Source organism: Homalodisca vitripennis, chromosome 5 (genome assembly GCF_021130785.1).
Source record: "Homalodisca vitripennis isolate AUS2020 chromosome 5, UT_GWSS_2.1, whole genome shotgun sequence".
NCBI classification, from domain to species: Eukaryota; Metazoa; Arthropoda; class Insecta; order Hemiptera; family Cicadellidae; genus Homalodisca; species Homalodisca vitripennis.
The window spans coordinates 37268725-37288874 of record NC_060211.1 but is presented as its reverse complement, the minus strand read 5'-3'; the positions used below and the strand labels follow the sequence as shown (position 1 = coordinate 37288874).

At 32.8% G+C, this 20150-nt stretch overlaps 1 protein-coding gene across 1 annotated transcript in view; it reads right to left on the bottom strand.

The window, feature by feature from the left end:
• Positions 1 to 20150, bottom strand: part of LOC124362005 (facilitated trehalose transporter Tret1-like) — a 52058-nt gene continuing 31908 nt past the window's right edge. The window contains exons 3-8 of the mRNA XM_046816138.1: positions 15784 to 16039; positions 14696 to 14825; positions 13100 to 13301; positions 9368 to 9564; positions 3101 to 3354; positions 1 to 2440 (exon numbers count right to left, since the gene is read on the bottom strand). Coding sequence (XP_046672094.1) covers positions 2161 to 2440; positions 3101 to 3354; positions 9368 to 9564; positions 13100 to 13301; positions 14696 to 14825; positions 15784 to 16039 — 1319 coding nt within the window. The 3' untranslated portion in view covers positions 1 to 2160. The remainder of the gene's footprint in view (positions 2441 to 3100; positions 3355 to 9367; positions 9565 to 13099; positions 13302 to 14695; positions 14826 to 15783; positions 16040 to 20150) is intronic.

The window sequence follows — 20150 nt, the reverse complement described above, 5'->3', positions numbered from 1 at the left end:
GAAAACGTGGTAGAAACGTTCTCTGACAACAGGGGACAGCATTGCATCCATTCACAAAATCGTTGATGTTGCTCATTTTAGACTGCCTTGCTTACACAATTAAATGAAATAATTTGGTCTCCCTGTGGAGAGCCCTTAACAGTTGACAGATGTTATACAGTTGGTGGTTAATGTGGAGCAGAAAACTTTTGAGCTATTTATTGTTAACATAAGATTCTGTGATTTAGTTCTTGAATTTGGAGGATAAAATACCCATTTGAAGACCAACGGCTGAAATGATTCATGCATGACTCAACTATTTCAGGCTCTGCTCGGAGACAAAAAATGAAATATATCACAGTATTTCTGTAAGTAAAGACAGCGTCTAGTGACGATTACATGCCACCTAGATTACACAGAGTTTGTGCACGTTAGGAACCAAGAAAATTAACCAACCTCGATAAATTGAAAAAAAGATAGCCTCCAAATGCAAAGTGTTTTAATAAAAGAGAGAAATTATAGATTTTTTAAAAGAGTTTCTGAAAGTTATATCTAAAAAGATAAAATGAGTTCAATTTTTGAACTTGAATCAAAGAGGAAGTGGGTGAATTGGCATCACATAAAATTATGGAGGAAAAAGTTCTCATTGCTGATAAGATCTTGGAGATTGAATGGAAAGTCTTCACTCATCCCAATACAGTCCTGATGTAGTGAATTCAAACTTCTATCTGTTTGAGCTGCTCAACATGGGATTTAAAATGAATTCATTCATTCATTATTCATTCACTTTGAAGATGGGAGATTGAAAATTGAAGGAACATTGGTAAGATAGAAGGAAGACCAAACAGAAATATAAACCCTTGTGAAGCAAGACTGCGAATGGATGAAGACTGTATTGAAAAATGACAAATTACACAACAGTATTTTGATTTTCATTGTATGTAATACAATAACATATATTTACTTAAACGGTTAAAAAGAGAAAAATAGTAGAAGTTACTTTTTGACTGACCCATGTATTATGTACAACAAGTTTTATCTATTATCTACAATATCAAAACCAGACATCAAAATTAATTTACAATTTAAACATAAAACTTTCCATTATTTTTTTAATACATTTAACTTAAATCTAAATATGTTCTATCAACTACTTAAAACAAGTACATTTACTTAGTAAATGTACACTTATCATACATATATAATAAAACATGTCACAGATTATAGATAGTAAAACATATATAAAAACCTATCACAGATTACAACACTTAATTCACAATAATAAATTCAGAAAGTGAATACCTGAAGAACCCATGTCTTCTCTATTTGCACTATTAATATCATATGGGAGCGTGTACACAACCAAGATAATATTGAGGTAATATTATTACTATATTATACTTTATTTTTTATTATTAATAAGAAGAATCCTCTTTCTTTCCAACACAATCATATTTCAATTTGAATGTGTTTTATCGTACTATTGTATCTGATTTTAATTAGCTCCTTAATTTGTTATCTTAAACTAAAATTAAAATAAACATTATATTGGCCCTTAATTAACACATTTATTTTCATTCCATTTGAAATAGCTGTATAATAGCCTACGTCATTCAATTGGATTGGAAGAAATTCTTTAATTCATGACTTTTACAATGCCTGAAATCCTGTTAAAAAACTCTGAATAAGTTGAGAACCACAAATTCACATTCTGTTCAAGTAGACACATATTTATATAAAATATAGAACAATTAAAAACGCGAATGTTTTATTATAACAAATGGATCAATGAAATTTCAAAAATCCAAGTACTATAGTTTTTTTTAACGTGTGATCCACAGACTACTTACCCAAATCTCGTTACTCTCCAAAAATAATTTTTCTAATTACATAGTGGATACTTATTACTACTTAGGTTTTAAGAAGTAGCATGATTCTTCTATCTTTCTTTTTGATACACTAAACCAATAGATTGTAATAAGAACCAGCATCGATAGTAAAAAAACTTAAAGTATTAAGGAGTATCAGATATGTCAGGAGTAGATTTTTGAGGGATCGTTTCAAACACCAAAGTTTGTTCCAGGTTTACATTAATGAGGTATATATGAGCAACTCATGTTGCAATTAACGCTGCCTGGCATTGCACCATACTGAGACTTTATGTACAATTAACACCTCAAGTTAGATCTCAACAGGCAGATTCTTGATGGAGTGTGACTTCTCAAGACGTTCTCTCTCACGCTTGGTGAGGAAGTAGGGCTCAATGTCCTGCAAGGTCTTACCCTCAGTCTCTGGTAGGCAGAAGTAGAGGTAGATGATGCCCCAGAGTCCTACAACGGCGTAGACCAGTAGTGCTCCCCACATGGAGAACCACTGTTCAAGGTTGATGTAAAACTTTGTCACGATGAAGATGAAACTGTAACCGCAAGCTGCTGAGACACCGCCTGCGATACCTCTGCCCCTATGGTCATAAATATGCTGGTATATTGTATACATCAATACTTGTTCAAATACATCCATACCATAATTACACAAACATTGAAAAGAACACGAACATTTTAGATATCGGAAGGAAAGGAGAAAAATTGAACAAGAAAGAAGAATTACGTATCAATCTAAGTTATAATTAAGATTCTCATAACATTTTAAATAGTAATATAATAAATAAGACAAACCCAATTAAAAAAAAAAAATTAAATACAGATTACAAATCAAAATTACGACTGTGTCATATAAATTTAACATCTGTTTAAATGATCCACATGTGTATATTTAGTTTTTTATTATTTATTTAGAGGTTAATGTACACTGATGATAGTTGAATACCGAAAAACATTTAAAAAAGAGTTTTGGTTGACTTTTTATTACAGAAATGTTCAAATAGATTACTGTACTCTATTTTAACAATTAAATATTAAAATATTGGTATTTGCTCTTTGATATTACATTATTTAATTTCAAGATTAAACATTTACCAACAAACCTCTAAAAAAAAATTTTTTTGAAATGTATTAAATTTTAAACTTCTAAAACGTAGAGATAAACAATTCCTGAACTAAAATTATAAATATATTAAACAGAGGTATGTAGTATATACACAATATTAAAGAAGACTACTTACTGAATAGGAAAGACTTCACTGATGAGCATCCAAGGAATGGATCCAATCCCAAGTTGTGCTGCGAAGAAGAGCACACAGAAGAGGATCATGGGAACCCAAGGAGGGTTGACCCCAAGGACCACATAGACCGATATGGCGACAGCACAGATCACACAGATTGACATGGAGAGGAAGGAGAGGCCTCGCTTGCCCAGGAGTTTCATGACGAGCATACAACCAATACTGCCCAGCACTTGCAGAGTACCGACCATCACCTGCACAAAACAAAACATTAATTTATTTAATGAGACAATTACAACTTGCATACGGATAAAAATGATATTAATACAGAATTTAAAACTACTAAAAAGTCATTAACTAAAAGGAAGAAAGACCCAGCAGGAATCACTTCTGGCTGGTTTATACCTTCCAGTTGAACCTACCACTGGGCACAGCAAATACCAATGTGTCACTTAAATATGGGCAACCTTATGGATGTCCAGGAACACATTATTAACCGCAAATGTTGAGATTCTGGGGTGCAAGGGTAGTTCGATAGGTCTAGTCTACTGTGAGAGATGAATACTGATGGTCTTTGTGTATGATAATTGTTGGAGTTGGTGGAGTTCGTTCCCTATGTATCAGAGGTTCTTGCTAGCCTCAACAAGGGTGTGCCACCCCCTGCCTGCTTTGACTGGAGAGGCTGGTTCAGAGCTGGCAGGGACATGACTTTAAGATTAGTGCCCTAATTCTTCCTCATGGATCTCAATAGGAGGCGGCCCCTACCCCCTAACCTTACCCATCCTGAATATCCCATCACTCCGGAAGCAGTGCTAAGGTTCTTATACGACTAAGTGCATTTTATAAGCTTGTCCTAAGAGAACAAAAAAAAGAAAGAAATTTAAAACTGTAGACATTGCGAGATTCAAAATACTTAATGGTGGGGGGAGGGAGTGGTATAATATAAATGTTTATTGGTAAACCACAACTATGCTTTTAATAAAATCATAATCATTGTTTTTTACAGTTGTTTGCAGAACTGGGTTGCTAAGTACAAATTTCACCCAACTCCACAAAAATTCCCATCATTATTCCTCCAGCACTTATTACTCTTCTGTTGTCACTACCACTACTTCTCAATATAGAAGAGAATACTAGGATTGAACTGTGTACATCTAGAGCCTATGAGATTCCATTTATATTCTAGGGAATCAGAACTATACCAGTTAGTGAAGACAACTGTACAATAGTACTATAATAGTAGATCTAGGACCTTCCTCAGTTACTCATATAAGAGGTAGAATTACGTTAGCCTATGTGTCGTGGAACAGGCTTCACTGAATTTTTATACAAATATTATAATCTATACCGTAATTAATTTTGGTTCTCTTGTGAATAGACAAACAGGTAGGAGATAATATTTGTAAACTCTACATTTGCACTACCATCAAACTCCTGTTACCTATGTAGAAATGTAGTTTTATTCAATAAGTCCGTAGCTCAATCTATTAACGAGATATCTTGCAGAAGGCAGACCGATAGGCAATTAAACTGGCAGAAGAAAATTTTGTCAACCCCTGAGTTATAGCACAATATGCCAGAATTTCAACTCTAAGCCAATCTAATCTGTTCTTAAGATATCCTAACAGAAGTTAGGCTTTGCCGATGCTCAGCCAAATTCCATGGGTGGACACGAACCATCTCAATCTTGCCTATACAGAAATGAAGATTCGTGCAAAATTCCTAGTGAGCAGCGTATTGTGTTTTTGAGTTAACCTGCGAGTGAAGAATTTTGCTAGCCCACTGAGTGGTAGCAAAATATGCATCATTTAGAGTCTGTATAACTCATTTCATCCTCGATAAATCTTGTGGACAGACAGAGACAAACATAAAAAAGAAATTTTTCCAGCTACTCGACTTCGCTGACCTCAGCCAATGACTGAAATAGAAACAAGTGAACAAAAGGCATACACACCGTCTCTTAGATGTATATTTGTTACATATATTAGCAGATGCATTGTGCATATGCAGAAATACATAGAAAATAACAACTCTGCTTCATTACAACGAGTTGAGAAAACAAAATTATGAAGTTCCATTGACACATCTAACTTAATCGTGTTTATTTTGAATTATTATCCTTCATGAAGGTACAGAAGTGTACAAAATAAAATTCTCAGATTGCTCCAAATACTATATAGCTCAGAAAGGATTGAGTTTTTGTACCAGATATGGAGAACACAGCCATAACCAGAACATGTCTCACCAGTTTTCCAGATCATATAATCAATGAAAATCATGGATATAGAAACATAAGGGAAAACATGGAAGTTATACAAAAAGGCCCAAAAAGATTAAACATAATAAAGCAATACAAAATTTTTAAATCCATAAAATCATCGCAATATAATTTAACAAAAGAATTCACAAAACAATCTTATCTTTCATACTTTAATTAAATTAGATAACACAGGAAATAACATAAGTTCCTGATAAGAAGAAGGATAAGGAAACTAGTGTAATTATTCATCAACATGAACCAATCTGTCTGAATACCTCACATTAGTGAAATAGGTTAGGTATGGCTGGAAAACTAATGTACCTAAAATATAGTTTTAAATTTTGATGTATTTTTATTATTGTGTGTATACTAATTTTATTTAAATTATATTTTAACACTATTGTTGAATCCGCATAGGTGATAAATAATCGATATCTTTCTAAAATCTGGCTGAAGATGATGTTTCGACTGGTCACCGGAATTTTAAATTTTTTACAACTTGATTGCTGCACCTATATAACTCCAACTCTATTTCCAGAGAACAAAGACATATTTAAGGTAACTGTGGATTAAATATGTATAAAAAGCATAAAGGAATATGAGGAATTCCTTTGAAGAAATATGTAAAGCGGTTTATTCTCAAAGGACCCAGATTAACATTAGCTTTTTGGTAGAATACAGGGTACGTCTTTAGTGATCAGTATTATGGAGTCTCTTCAGAACACTGAGATACTTACTTTTAATACTCTTCTGAGAAGTTACAGAAAGGAAAGATTTTTATGAGTAAAACTCCATTGAAATTACAAAAACATTAACCACTACTGTTAATCTGAGGTACAACAGCGTATTAGAGAGCTAAATTTGCAGTTATGGGGTTTAGTAGATAAATTTATTTTGATCTGTATAGAATATTTACAGAAGATATGAATTGGAATTTTGAGTATAATATTTAAAGATTCGTTTTATGGTAAATAAAATATACTAACAAATAATTTTATTAGACTCGATGCGTTGTTTCCAAGCTTTGTTACACACTTAATCATTTAGAGTGTGAATATTTTTGGTTTTCGCCAAAAAAGTTTGAACTTAGGCTAATAGTGTAATATCTTAGGTTTAAGTTCCCCCACTTTCCTTCTTAAAAATTGTATTAGCATATGTATGCTGTTTATATTACAAAGATGATAAATTGAAACATACTAAACGGACAATGTAACAGTTAACATAAAGTTGTATCAAAGGAAGGAGAAGAGTTACATTTCACTTCAAAGTTTGCTTACACATTTCTTGATCAAGAATTCTCATTAGTCAGTGGCAAGTTTGGTGAGGTATTTTGTTACTTAATTTGTCTTCTCAGGTCTCTTTGCAGTTCTGTGAATACAGCTTTGAGCCATTTTAATAATGTTTAAACAGTGGTACAACTAGCGATTGGAAAACTCCTTGCATTGATTCCCTTCCTTTCTCCACCACTTTCTGCAGAATAAGCATCCATCTTAAAGAGACAGCACCATTAGTAAATAAGCCCTTACAATAAACATTTTACAAAAATAACAGTACAGATGGATACATTAATAAAACCATTATAATACTGAAGGAGTTTCCAGACATTTGCCACTGTTCAGTGATACAAAAATCAGTAACACTACGTTTCAAGATCTGCAATCTGATCTATTCTTAAGGTAAATAACTAACCTAACACATAATTACAAACTAGGTAAGTTTATAATCCTTCACAATCCTTTCATCGTAAAAAACAAACTTCATACAACAAAAAACTATAATACTAAAATTATATAGGTTTAAATTTTAGTTTTAGAAATGTTTTGTTTTCAAAGTTTTCATTATTTTTTAGTTTTAAAAATATCATTTATTTTTAATTGTTCATTTCCGAAGAGGCCTATCATTGAAGACTTCACCCATGTTGATTTTTATCATGGCAAAATGTTCTGCAAAAAAACTCAAAAATAAAATATATAAAGCCCAAGCTGCCCTTTCAGCTTGCTTGACTGGTGAGGATCTGTGGAGGCCCTTGGGCCTTCTCTTACTTCACCCACTGTAGGCCTTGAGAGACCCACACGCTCCTTTGTAGTGATGGACAATTGCTAACATAGCACCTGCCGAGTAAACGTATTTAAATGCAACTCTTACGTTTGCATAGAGGACCGGCACCGTTGTCCTTGAGTAAACCACGATTATAGTATTTTTATGGATAATAAATAAGGTGCAACTAAAATAATTTTCTGAAAACGGTTGTTAAATGACATATAGAACATTAATACACATTTATCTCTGTTGTGACTGAGCTTACTGATGACAACCACCAATTATGTGAAGTTGTTAACAATCAAAATTCTATTATCAGTGACTTGGTTGCTAAGCGTAACTTAGAAGCCAAACTTACTACTTATGCTGATATGAGTGAATCATGTACTGCTTCATCCAAAACAAGTGAAGAACAAACTACTCGTATGCCAAATTCTTCCGTTGAGAAGTTAATTTTTCCTCACAGCCTTTAGTATAATACGTGTATTCCTTAAAAGATCTTTCTTTCCATTGACCTTTTAAAGCAATTGGCATTGGCGTATCATAAACATTCTCTATGTGTGTTGCAATATCTTGTTCCATGCTGTCAAGACAATCTGACTGCTTCACATAATTCTAATTAACTCAAGCCTTTTGAGCTATGGCATGATCATAATTTAACTTTGAAACGATTTTTAAGTAATCGCGTTTGGCCTTCTGCTTGTTAAACTTTCAAATAAGGAAAACTTCTGCAGTTCCTTAAATTATTCTTAGCCACATTAAAATAGATACCTACACCTCTCTAAGAGGAAACATTACTGTTAGAAGTATTACAGGATAAGGCATTAGGCAGGAATGGAATGATCTATACCATGGGCACTATTCAATCTTGATTAATTTACTATTCATTTAATGATTACTAGCAGTAATCAACGCAGGCCTTAACAAGCTTTAAAACGCTTGTTGTTTTATTGAGAAAAGAACCTCATGGGAATACTCTTTTATACACAGGTAAAACTCCTAGGATTAGCAATGGTCACTGATAGATATACCAATAGGCTGACACATTTTCAGAATAAATTGGATTTTCAGTTTAAAGAGCAGTGTTTCACTTTAAGTCGGAGAGTGAACCAGTATTTACTAGTACCAAAAAAATTAGACTTCCTCTGCAACACTCCATATTTGATTGAATAGCTCCAACAATTGCAGTAACACGAACTATTTTAGTTTGTTTTATTGTCACTATTGAAAAAAAGATTACGTGCATGGGACTAAAAACTAGTTTCAGTAAAAAAAGCACAAATTACTTGTAATGTCTTGTAATTTACTTCCGGTCTAACGATTTTCTGTGCCAAAGTAGCGTTTGTATTTTTGGAACGACCAAGAATACATACATGCGTAGATCCGAGAAGTCTACTTCAGTAAAAAATGTCTACTTCCGGTCCTTGTTATATACATCCGGTCTTGGGTACTTCCGGTGTTGTTGTACCGTTTGAATTACAGCTCCGATCAAGAACATATACATAGTAGATCTGAAAGTTTACTTTGGTCAAAAATATACATTATTTCTTATATATCATCATGTATTTAACAGTTTCCATGTATGCTAAAAAAATTAATTATAATTATTTCATATCGCGAGAATTTCTTAGTTTCTTAGTGAAGTTTATTTTTTCATGGACATTGGGAAGGTAACAGCCCAAGTACATTTTTTCTATTACTTGCAAACCTTTTCTATCCCTCTTAAATGTTTGATTTTCGTTAAATATTCTGTTTAAATCATGAGGCATACTTCAAAAGTGTGCAAAATCTCAACTTTCTGAAATATTGCGATTTTATAGAATTTAGTGATGAGTGAGGAATTTATCTTCCACATATAGAGATTACTATAATACGTTTTTGCTTTTTATTTCTACATTTTTAAATTATTCCTCCTTAATCCCTCTAAATTTAGGAATTACTAACGATACACTATGAAATATACTCACCACAACCCACTTGGAATCGATGGGAAAGTGCAGACTGTCAAAGATCTGGACGAGGAAGGGTCGCACGCCAATGAGAGAAGCACAATGCGAGCAGAAGAAGTAAATAAGGATCAACTTCAGAGGCCTCTGGGTTGCTGGCTGCAGGAAGTAATGAATATTCTGCATTGTCTCGGATCTTTTCGCTCTTTTCTGGTTTCCTGCAGCATAGAATCATAAATTAACTATCGCACAAAGGTTGTCTTTTACAATTTAATGCTTTAGTCATTAAAATATTTTTTTACAATTTTCTTAAGGTGTCAAATAAGAAAACAATTTCAATTTAATACTGATTATGTAAAAGAAAGTTTAAATAGTCATACGTGAGTTGGTTTAGATTATTTATAATATTCTTCTGACTGAGAGGTAATAAAAGTATATACAATTAAAATCGCAATCTTCATACATATGATTGAGGAAGTAGCTTTTATCTTTGATTTTCAGAATATTGTTTGTAAAATAATTTGGACTATTTAAAAATAACGAATGTTTTATGGCAACAAAAACAAGGAAATGGTGATGTAGATGCAATGCAATTATTGCTGTCAAATCAGTATACAGTGAAAATGTCTGCTCTGATGGGAAAACTGCTGGAGTGTGTTCTATATAAAAACAGTTTTCTCTATAAAACACCAGTTTGCTGTACTGCAGATGAATGACACTTGTCCACTAATAGCTAGTATATAGCATTTATGCAGATTTAGTTGCCGAGTTCCAACATTTCACATGCATTTTAGGATGTTCCTATATGGTTTAAATATGTATGACTGTTTTACTGTTGAGTGGTTCGTACTAGTCTATATATTACTTGTGGCAAAACTAACAAAATTGTATGCAAATTGTATCTGCATCAAGATTCAATGTTGGATAAAATAACCATCGTAAGTAGATGGTAACTTTGTCAAAGAAAGTTGTAATTAGTCGTCACATTGAGTGAGATCTTAGAATAATCGTATACTATTTTTGTTAATTCTATTGCACAAATGACAACTGTTTTTGATACATAAGTTAGTCCACTAAGTCATTTTTTATGAAATGTAATTATGAGTTTGTAATAACTAAAATAAGAAATACAAACTATGGAATAAAATCTTCCAAATATCTTGTAAACTCACAATCTACTGTTGTTCCATATCTCGTTGTACTTATATTTGTATGGTTTGAAATTGTTAAATTTAATTTATCTTTCAAAAAGTGAATTAATGGTATTTACGTGTCTTAACCAAAATTTGTATTAAAATCTGTTTTACCTAAATTTTTAAGTGAATGTAAGGTAAGACCCAATATAATTGAATAAAGGATATAAAATTATAATCAACAGAAAGACTAAATTTCTTCCAGGATTAAATTAAACTACGGCTTTGTCAGCTAAAAAAGATCTAATCAATTTATTTTTAATCATTTTCCAAATCTCTTCAGGGCGAAACTAGTAGTGAACTGGAATACAAATTAAGGTTAACCGTGCTGAAATCCAATTTAGAATCCGAGCTTTAAATACTGCCATTAAATAATGCAGTAAGTTAATTAATTTTATGTTGAATTCATTAATAAATCAAATTTAGTATTTCTTAAATTTATTCAGTCCCGTATTTTACGATGTATTTTAATCTCTTTGCAATGATTATTTGGCACTGGAAGTTTTTTAGTGTTAAAGTCAACATAGCTAATTATTAGTATAGCAGAGTATGAACTAATATTGTAAATCTTTACATCTTTTAAATTAGAGCGTAACCTAACCTGAATAATTCCATGACCATGGAAAGTCTGCAGAAGCAGGGATAGATCCAGACGATGCGATATTTCGGATAACATTTACGTCAATAATAATATAAGTAAACTGGCGAACAGTTAGAAAACAAATCATTGTAAAACACCTTAGATTAAAAAAGCGTTTCGTTATTTTCCTCATCACATATAATGTTGTATGTTATTGGGGTTTATATTTCCCTTTTAATCTCTCCTAACAAGTTTTTTTTACTAACGTAAACTTTTGTTAGTTCAGATCTGATGTTTATATAACGGTTTGTATAGGTTTCGGTGAAGCTGTCATTATAATTTGAAAGTATGTGGAAAACATACGTGACGCGAAACGAATGTTTTTCCCCATACAAAACATACATCCATACCCCGCCAAAAGAAGTAGTCACTTCAACGAGGAGCGACAGTAACCTCTCAATAGCACATAGGGATAATCACTGAACGGAGAAAGAAACGCCCTGACATCAAAATGGCCGCGATAGTTCCGCACCTATCGGCTACAGAGCGAACAAGCGTGACGTTCCGTGACGCAAGAAGAAAAATTTTTTCTCCCGTACAAAACATACATCCATAGTCCGCCAAAAAATGTAGTCACTTCAATACCAGAAATCTAAAAAATCGGCTTGTAACCATTTTAATAATAATAATAATAATAATAATAATAAAAACAGTAACATTATACTTTGATATTGTTACAGCATAAGTAAATAATAGCTGTTTATGATACTTGAACGTTACAGTACGAACATTACGTAAGAAAATAAATAAAACGTACGAATTTCAATTTGGCTTCCGTATGATATAAAACGTTGTTCACTATACAGAGCAAAAGTGTCTGCGGCACATAATCTTATTTCCGACCTCAGCTTTGCCTCGTTCACAAAACTCGATTGCGCACCGGAAACAAACATTTTTGTTCCTACTGATGTAAACTACTATTTTATAGTTACAGGAAAAACTTTATTTTCTTATTTTTGCAACAGTAGGTTTACATAGATCATAAAATTATACGTACAAATTATTATATTTTTGAACATTAAAAACAAACAGTGTGGAAAGGTCTTTGTTTATACCCCTTATTTTCTTAAATATCGGCATATAATCTGTAGAATTACTACTTTTATCACAATTTTAAGGAAGGTTTACTTTCATATCAGAAAACTTGTTATTTCTACAAATTGGAGCGTGTCAAAGGTAATTTTGTATAATTAATGTTTAATTGATAATTGATATATTATTATATAAGGTTTTGGTATTTAACCTTTGTTCTCAGATCGCATACCCCTTGGAAATACCATCAACCAAGTTATTATTTCGGAAGAGGCCTGTATTCCTTTGGTGGACTAGACTAAACATTCAACTTAACTATTAAAAAAATAAATGTATATAGATTTAAATGTCATTTTAGTATATTAACTAACATCTTTAAAGCCTAATTCAATAGCGTCGTTCAGAGGTTGAATGGTATCTTGCTTAGAATTCTTTATATATTTTTATCGTTTCATCAAGTTCCTTTATATTTGCATATAAACGTTCATACAATATTGAAGGCTTGTAATATCATTTATAAGCAACGATATTTTGATTAATTTTTAAAGCAAATAATACTAAATTTAAATCTTTACAAATCAATTTTATTGTTAACATTTGTTGTGACATTACAACATTTTTCTTCTGGTCCTGGTAAAGGGTTGCCCAGAAGTGTGAAAAAGATTTGTGACAAAATAAATATATATACTCTTACAGTATCACCATTGCAATTCTATGAATCAAATGTTTCCAATGCAACGATTGTAGAGTGACGTCGTTGGAAAAAGTGCAAGAAATTTTATTTATTATAAATGGGAACCACCCGTCTTCTCAACCACATCCGTCTTCTGAGCCAGGGCTCTGTCAGCATCTGCTACTTGCCACTTGGACATTAAATTTAACACTTACCAATGTCATGCGATGGCACTTGGTGGTAATCCTGGTCTTTGGCCTTAACAATCCTGACATTTCTCTGGTCGACATGAGCCACCAGAGAGGACAACTCCTTGCTGACATGAATGGGAGCCACCCATCCTCTGAGCCAGCATAAGGCTCTCTCAGCATCCGATACTCGACCCTTGTATACCAGCCATGCCGGCGATTCTGGTACCTGGAAATCATTTATATATTTATTTAAATATTTTTAAATCACCATAAACTTGTTTGCTTTAAGGATTATTTAACCCTTTGAGTGCCAAATATCGATGAGATCGGCCACGCGGGTATTTCCGAAAAGTGCTGAGGGTCGACTAGATCATCTTGTCGAATATTTATTATTCTGTTACTAAATTTTGGGATATGATATTGTACTTAGTCTCATTTTAAACGTAATAAATCAAATAAACACGGATGACCCTTGACTCGATTTGATTTGTTATAGCTGGTAAAAGCTATTTACCAAATAGGAGAGACAACGTTTATGCGAGTGCAAATTTTCAATATTTTGCACTAATATATTAGAAAAATCGTATTATATATACCTCCTTATTGAAACTTGATAAGTTATACTTGTTCCTACTTTTAAGGAACAATAATAATAAAGTAGCATACAAATGTTTTAAAATAAAAAATGAAATATTTTTATCAACACGCATACAAACAAGTTTAAAACTGTTTTATATAAATTTTTAATTAAAAAATTTCAATAGATTTTTCATCCAAATAAATATTATGTCATATGCTACTTTCGCCCCAAAATAACTAAAAAAATATCCTATGATGTTATTTAAAAAAAGCTGTGAATTTACATAAGGAACAATGAAAAGGATGAGTAAAAATAAATTAAGATAGTAAAATTACAATTTTTGTATCCCAAAGTTAAAAAAAATAATTAAATTTTTGTTTGTAAAATTTTTGTTAAAAAATTTTAACAGGTTTATCATTCGAATAAATATAACAAGTTATGGCCTACTTTCCCCACTACATTATAAAAGACAAATCATCCCATTATGTTTATTTTAATGTTATAAATTGTTAAGTTGAACACTAGACAGGCACCAAAAGTGTGCTTGGCACTGAGAGATGACCTGTCATAAATACTTGGCACTGACAGTGCCACCACCTCAAAAGTGCTTGGCAAATTCAGTAATGGAAAATTTATGGACTATATGCACTCTAAAAAGAATTATTTACTTTTTAAAACTTGATAATTGAATGAAATATTACAATAGTTCATGAATTTCTAGTAGAAAGGCAATACATTTGCTGCACATGTATGTTTTAATAGTTGATGGTGTATTAAATAAGGATCACTTACTAGTTATGACAAAGATGGGAACACAAGTGAACAGTTTTCCTTTGAACACTCATTACACTTTGAACCCAACAACCTCACATACGTGACGGCATAATAGTCTATATTTTTTGCTAAAGGAAGTTATGAGGGTTGAGGGTTCTTTTTGAATTATTTCATAGGCATATAGGAAGTAGAAATTATGACACAATTTTACAATTAGAATTATTGCACTCAATGATAAACTTATCGTATGTTATCTGTAACGTCACCTGGGAGAGTAGAATGAAAATGAGAACAGGTCCTAGAGCACTGATGAGTGCCAAGCTTCGCCAGTCGGTTAGAGCCCCTATGTAGCACTCCAGCATGATGCCTACATTGAGGAAAATCCCCGCAATGGAACTGAAACAAAGGAAATTAAATGTGCTTCTGTTTTTTTTCTGGTTCAGTATTTCGATAGGATAGAATAGAATGGGAAAACTATTTATTTCAATTCTATTTCTAAGAACATATACACCTATATACAGGTGAGAATTGTAAGTTACCCTTTTACAACACTTACTAATCGGCGATAAAATAAAACAGTTTAAATTTAAGTAAAGTAGTTGTAAAAATAGTATTAATATAATTTAAATATGAGTTCATATACAGCTAAATATAATGTCTACAATTGAAATTAGCCTACATGAGTAAGCAGCCTGTGCGTAGGTTAGAGTCGTATTAAAAAGTTTAGTGTTGTATAAATGTCGAAAAAAGTGTTACTCTTACGTGTCGGTGTGTTTTAGGGCGTAACCTGATGTAGAAATATTCAGTTGAGTGATGAAGGAGTTAATAAATAATATTGTTTTATCAGACAAAACCATCGGTAGAAGTAAGACTACATACACAAGAACGTGATATAACGATCACGGGGGGTCAAGGTCAGGTTGGTCCCCAGTTTGAGTGAATGAAAGTCTTGGATCCTTGGACACCAATTTGTAACAACAGTTCAGTGACATTATTTTTAAAATTGGCAATAGTACCTATGTTGAAAATTGTTACATATGTTTCTAAATAGAATATGTGAAAAATAGTAGGATTTGTTTTTTTGAAAAGGATTTATCTAATCTAATTACATGGATTTTTATGAGTATTATGTTTGGTAAGAGTGCAAAATTACTGGGAATATTGTATTAACATTTTTGTAGATGTGAATTAGTAAATTTTTTATATATAACTGTCGTAGTGAAGGTAGGGAGGATTCCTGAAAGAGAGAGTCAGTTGGATAACGCACGTTTTTCCTCAACCCTACCTTTAGTATGCTCTTTTGCGTAGCGAAAAGAGGATATTTATTTCTCTAGATACATAAGTCCTTCATTACCTGAGAACACCACGAAGCCTCGGTTCCGTGATTTCACCGATGTAAGAGAGCACTGGAGCCTCCATGAAGCCCACACTGAGACCCATGACTGTAACGGCTGTGTAGAGCCAAGGGACAGAATCAGCGCTGTAGAGCAGCAACCAACCAATCATCTGGGGAATGGTCACCACCAGCATACATCGTTTACGGCCAAACAGGTCCTGCAGGAAGCCAGACGTCAAAGATCCAATGGGTTGGCTGATGAAGATTATACTGCCTGAAAGGCAAATGAAGACGATTAGTTTGAAAGGAAAAAAACATAATAACAGTTATAAATCATACCATTTTTGACATTGAACTCATGCTTTCATTATTTAACTGGCATTGATTTCAAATAAAACATACTTCACGACGACTAAACGATTCCTGCATTTATCCAGACAAGTGGTTAGCTGAGATCATCTAGCGTAGGCCTAATACAAAATTAGAGATTAGCTATGTAGAGCATAAGTGAAAAAGTTTCTAATATTGTTTAGAAAAGAACTACCAACACAGTTTAACTTGTTGCCAAGAATCAGACGGTCTTGGCTTTTACCTGTGTACATGTAACCCTTCTATATTACATTTTGTTGTAACTTTGAGTATAATAATATTGTATCCACCTAGGTGTTTGGTTTCAATTCTACCGCAGAACTTTTATGTTGTGCTGATTGGCTTCCGGATGTTCAACGCAATCTTCCTCTGATTAAGAGATCAAGCCTTTATGCTTATTTAATCCTGCGTTTTAAGATTTTAATCTTGAAGAAGAAAACAAATAAAAATTCTCAAGAAATCGTCTTCTAAATTTACAAATTACCATGAAAAATATCATTAACAGATTTTGTCCTTATTGACTCTGAGATCTGGTGACAACATAGCCTTTCTTAAAACTATTTTATACAATGGGTGTTAACAGTTTCAAATTATTTTACTAAAAACATATAAGTAGGTTGAATATTTTACATGATGACGTTATCATGTAATGCCAAACAATGGTTTGATTTTCATTCGTCATATTTTTCGTCATATCTTTCAGTGATTAAGGCAGATATAGTTTTTGTCTATATTTTGTTTTTCTGTCGTAGTTTGTATCAGCTGATTGATTAGTCTCAAATTACCGCCTTAGGAACGTAGGTATAAATCTTGGTTTGGGTGTGGCACTGCCTCAGATCTGAACTTAGCCTGAAGTAATGTGATAAACAGTTTCGGCATCGAGTAACGTATCATGTACTTCGAACCCTCTAGGTGGTTTAATATACGGTTCCGGGATAAAGTTTGAATTAGCGCCCCCACGCCACTCCAATTACCTGAATCGTTTATTAAATTTATAAATTGCCTCTTGTTACAAAGATACACTTTCCGGAAACTTACAAAAAACTGTTTATTGTTACCGAAATGAGGTATTTCATAAATAAACAGGCAATTGAAAAGGCGGCGCTTTATAATACCAAAACAAGAGACGATTCATAAAAAGTAGCTTCAATTGCGTGGTCAAATTTAATTTGCAGAAAAGTAACATGATACCTTACACATAATAAACGAATCATGTATTTTACAAGAGGGAAATCTATCCATTTAAACCCATAAACTTGTTGAAGTGATGATATTACTATTTTAACATCATTTAAACATTGCGATTTGTTCAAAGTTTAAGATGGGAAGAGGGAAATCCAAAAATAATCCCGTATAACATTTTATACAAACACTTTACTTTGTAGGTGATGTACGTATTATATAGAATGAACGAAACTTGTGGATTTTTATTGTTAAGCATGAAAATACATACTTTTTTACACGATGTATTGTTAAAAACAAAGAAATTACATAAACTAGCAGATAATTTTATTAATAAAAGGCATTGAAAATTGTATAACGAAGCTGCACAGTTATAGATTTCTTGCCTGCTCGTCGAGGCGAAAACATCAATCGTCATCAAATTACTAGCTGTATCAGTTTTAATAACAGTGGAAAAACTGAATAATTTGAATAATCTGAATAATGACCACACCCTCAGCGACATTTAACTGCTTGAATTTTTTGACGTATTATTGGTGTCTAGACCTTGATGGTTGCCACTCACGGTCACTGTCACAGCCACAGCCACAGCCACTGTCACTGTCACTGTCACTGCCACTGTCATTGTCAATGCCACTGTCATTGTCAATGCCACTGTCACCTACATGCACACTTTGGCTACGCTCACCATTACTGTGCAGAGTTACACAACTGGAAACTAGTACAATTTATTACACGCCTATCGCGATTTTATTCATACTTTCAAAATGCAGAAAAGGTGTCAAGTTTTAGCTAACTGACGGGCGCGACCTGAGTTTCCGATTTTAACGCGGAACTTAAGTTCAAAACTGCATCATACATAAGGATTCGTCTGCAAGTTTTAAACGTTTCACTTAAAAAAGGTTTTAGTGTCTCAACGCTAATGATTTATAAAATAAAATTACGGTATCTCTATACAGGGTGTAAAATGTCCCACATAGGCTTGATAATTCCCGAACGATTACAGGTAAAACAATTAAACTTGGTACATCATTACTGCACCTATAAATCTACTTTTTGAAGTAACTACCATTGAAGAAAACAGGATTTTTCGGGACATTTACCATCGTACATTGGTAAAAAAATCAGTAACACTGCGTTTCGAGATCACACCCACGATGTTGTGTGTCAACTTCACTTACTCTAAAACATGCACTCAATAAAAGTCGTAGGTGGTTGTTCGACGAATGCAGACCTATTATTGTAAGCTGTAGTTTGTAGTTAAGTTTTAGTAATTAGTATTGTGTTTAGCTTTTTTATTAAGTGCTTGTTGCGATTCCTGACTTATGGATGTCACAACACATAAGATTACGTATGATTTGTTTATTTTAACCTAGTTTGTAATTATGTGTTAGGTTAGTTATTTACCTGAAGAAGAGATCAGATTGCAGATCTCGAAACGTAGTGTACTATTTTTTTAGTATGACTGAACGATCGCAAATCCTGTTTTCCTCACAATCCTTCCATCATCAAAAACACACTTCAAACTAAGAAGAAACTACCATTTTTGGTCATGTCAGGGGGATGGCCCGCAAGGAGCCAGAAGAAAATCTTAAATTAGAGAATAGGTCGAGTAGTACATCAAATTAAAGATCTCCATTAATAGAGTCCAATGACGAAAATTCGACCTGAAAAGATACACTCTTTAAAAAATTTCGCTGGTTTAAAGTTTGAAATGTTTACAGTGTAGGTCCTGTTCTAGGTGGTTTAATATTCTTGTCTTGGCTCAAGTTGTGAAAGTTAAACTTAGTAAATGAATACTAGACTTCAAAATAGTTTGTAAGATAGTTATTGGCTCTTTATATCAAATACTGTTGGTTTAAAATAATTTACACGTTGACTTATGCTCGTATTAAATTCTTTTGCCGAACTCCTTGTAGACCATCCTCCATTGGATGTGAAGAGTACCGTGCGATACTTTTGAAGCACCCTGTACATTCATGGTATACAACTTATATGCAGTATATATTTTTCCCATAAAAAACTCTATATTGAACATAAACTAGGTTAAACACACGCTAGACTTCAAATCAGCATGGAGCACCATCCCATGCATGAGATACATGTTTTTCCATCCATTTCAATTTTCATCAGTAATACCTGTCAGTATAGCACACCCATTAAGTCCTTTATCTTATAGTTTACAATTGTATTTGCATTGCAGGTTAAGCTAAAACGTTTTAACTTGTGTGTATCCAACTAATCTAATAAAGTATCTTTATCACATGTGTTGTGATAATAACTTACATTTATAAATGTAAATGATTTATCTTTACGTTATAATCGATTTACTTATTTGTTTATTCTTAGTTTTCCTTGTTGCCAAGAAGGTTACCAAAGTAACTAGAGTCACTTTTTGAGGCAATACCAAGCAATGGCCCGATTATTACTATTTTAAATAGTGATCTATGGGTAGTTGATAAAAAGTTTAATTTACAATTTTAGCCCCCTGGCTCAACTCGGGTAAAATTTTTCGTGCGTACAGACAGACATAAATGAGATTTCGTTTTTCAGCAACTGTTGGTGGAAGAGGCTTCGCCGAACGATCAGCCAATTATATATTCACGTAACTTTTAACAAAGGAAATCTTGGCACAACTTTGGTTATTTTTCTAACCAAATAGATTTTGTATTTACTAGACAGTCTTAAACTTTCTAAAAAGAAAATAAACTAACGTAGTAATTTGTTTACTCTAAATCAATTGGAAATATACATAATAATAAACCCGTATTTTCAAAACCCATGCAAGAATTTTACATATTATATTACTTATACTAGAGTCTTAGTTGAAGAAG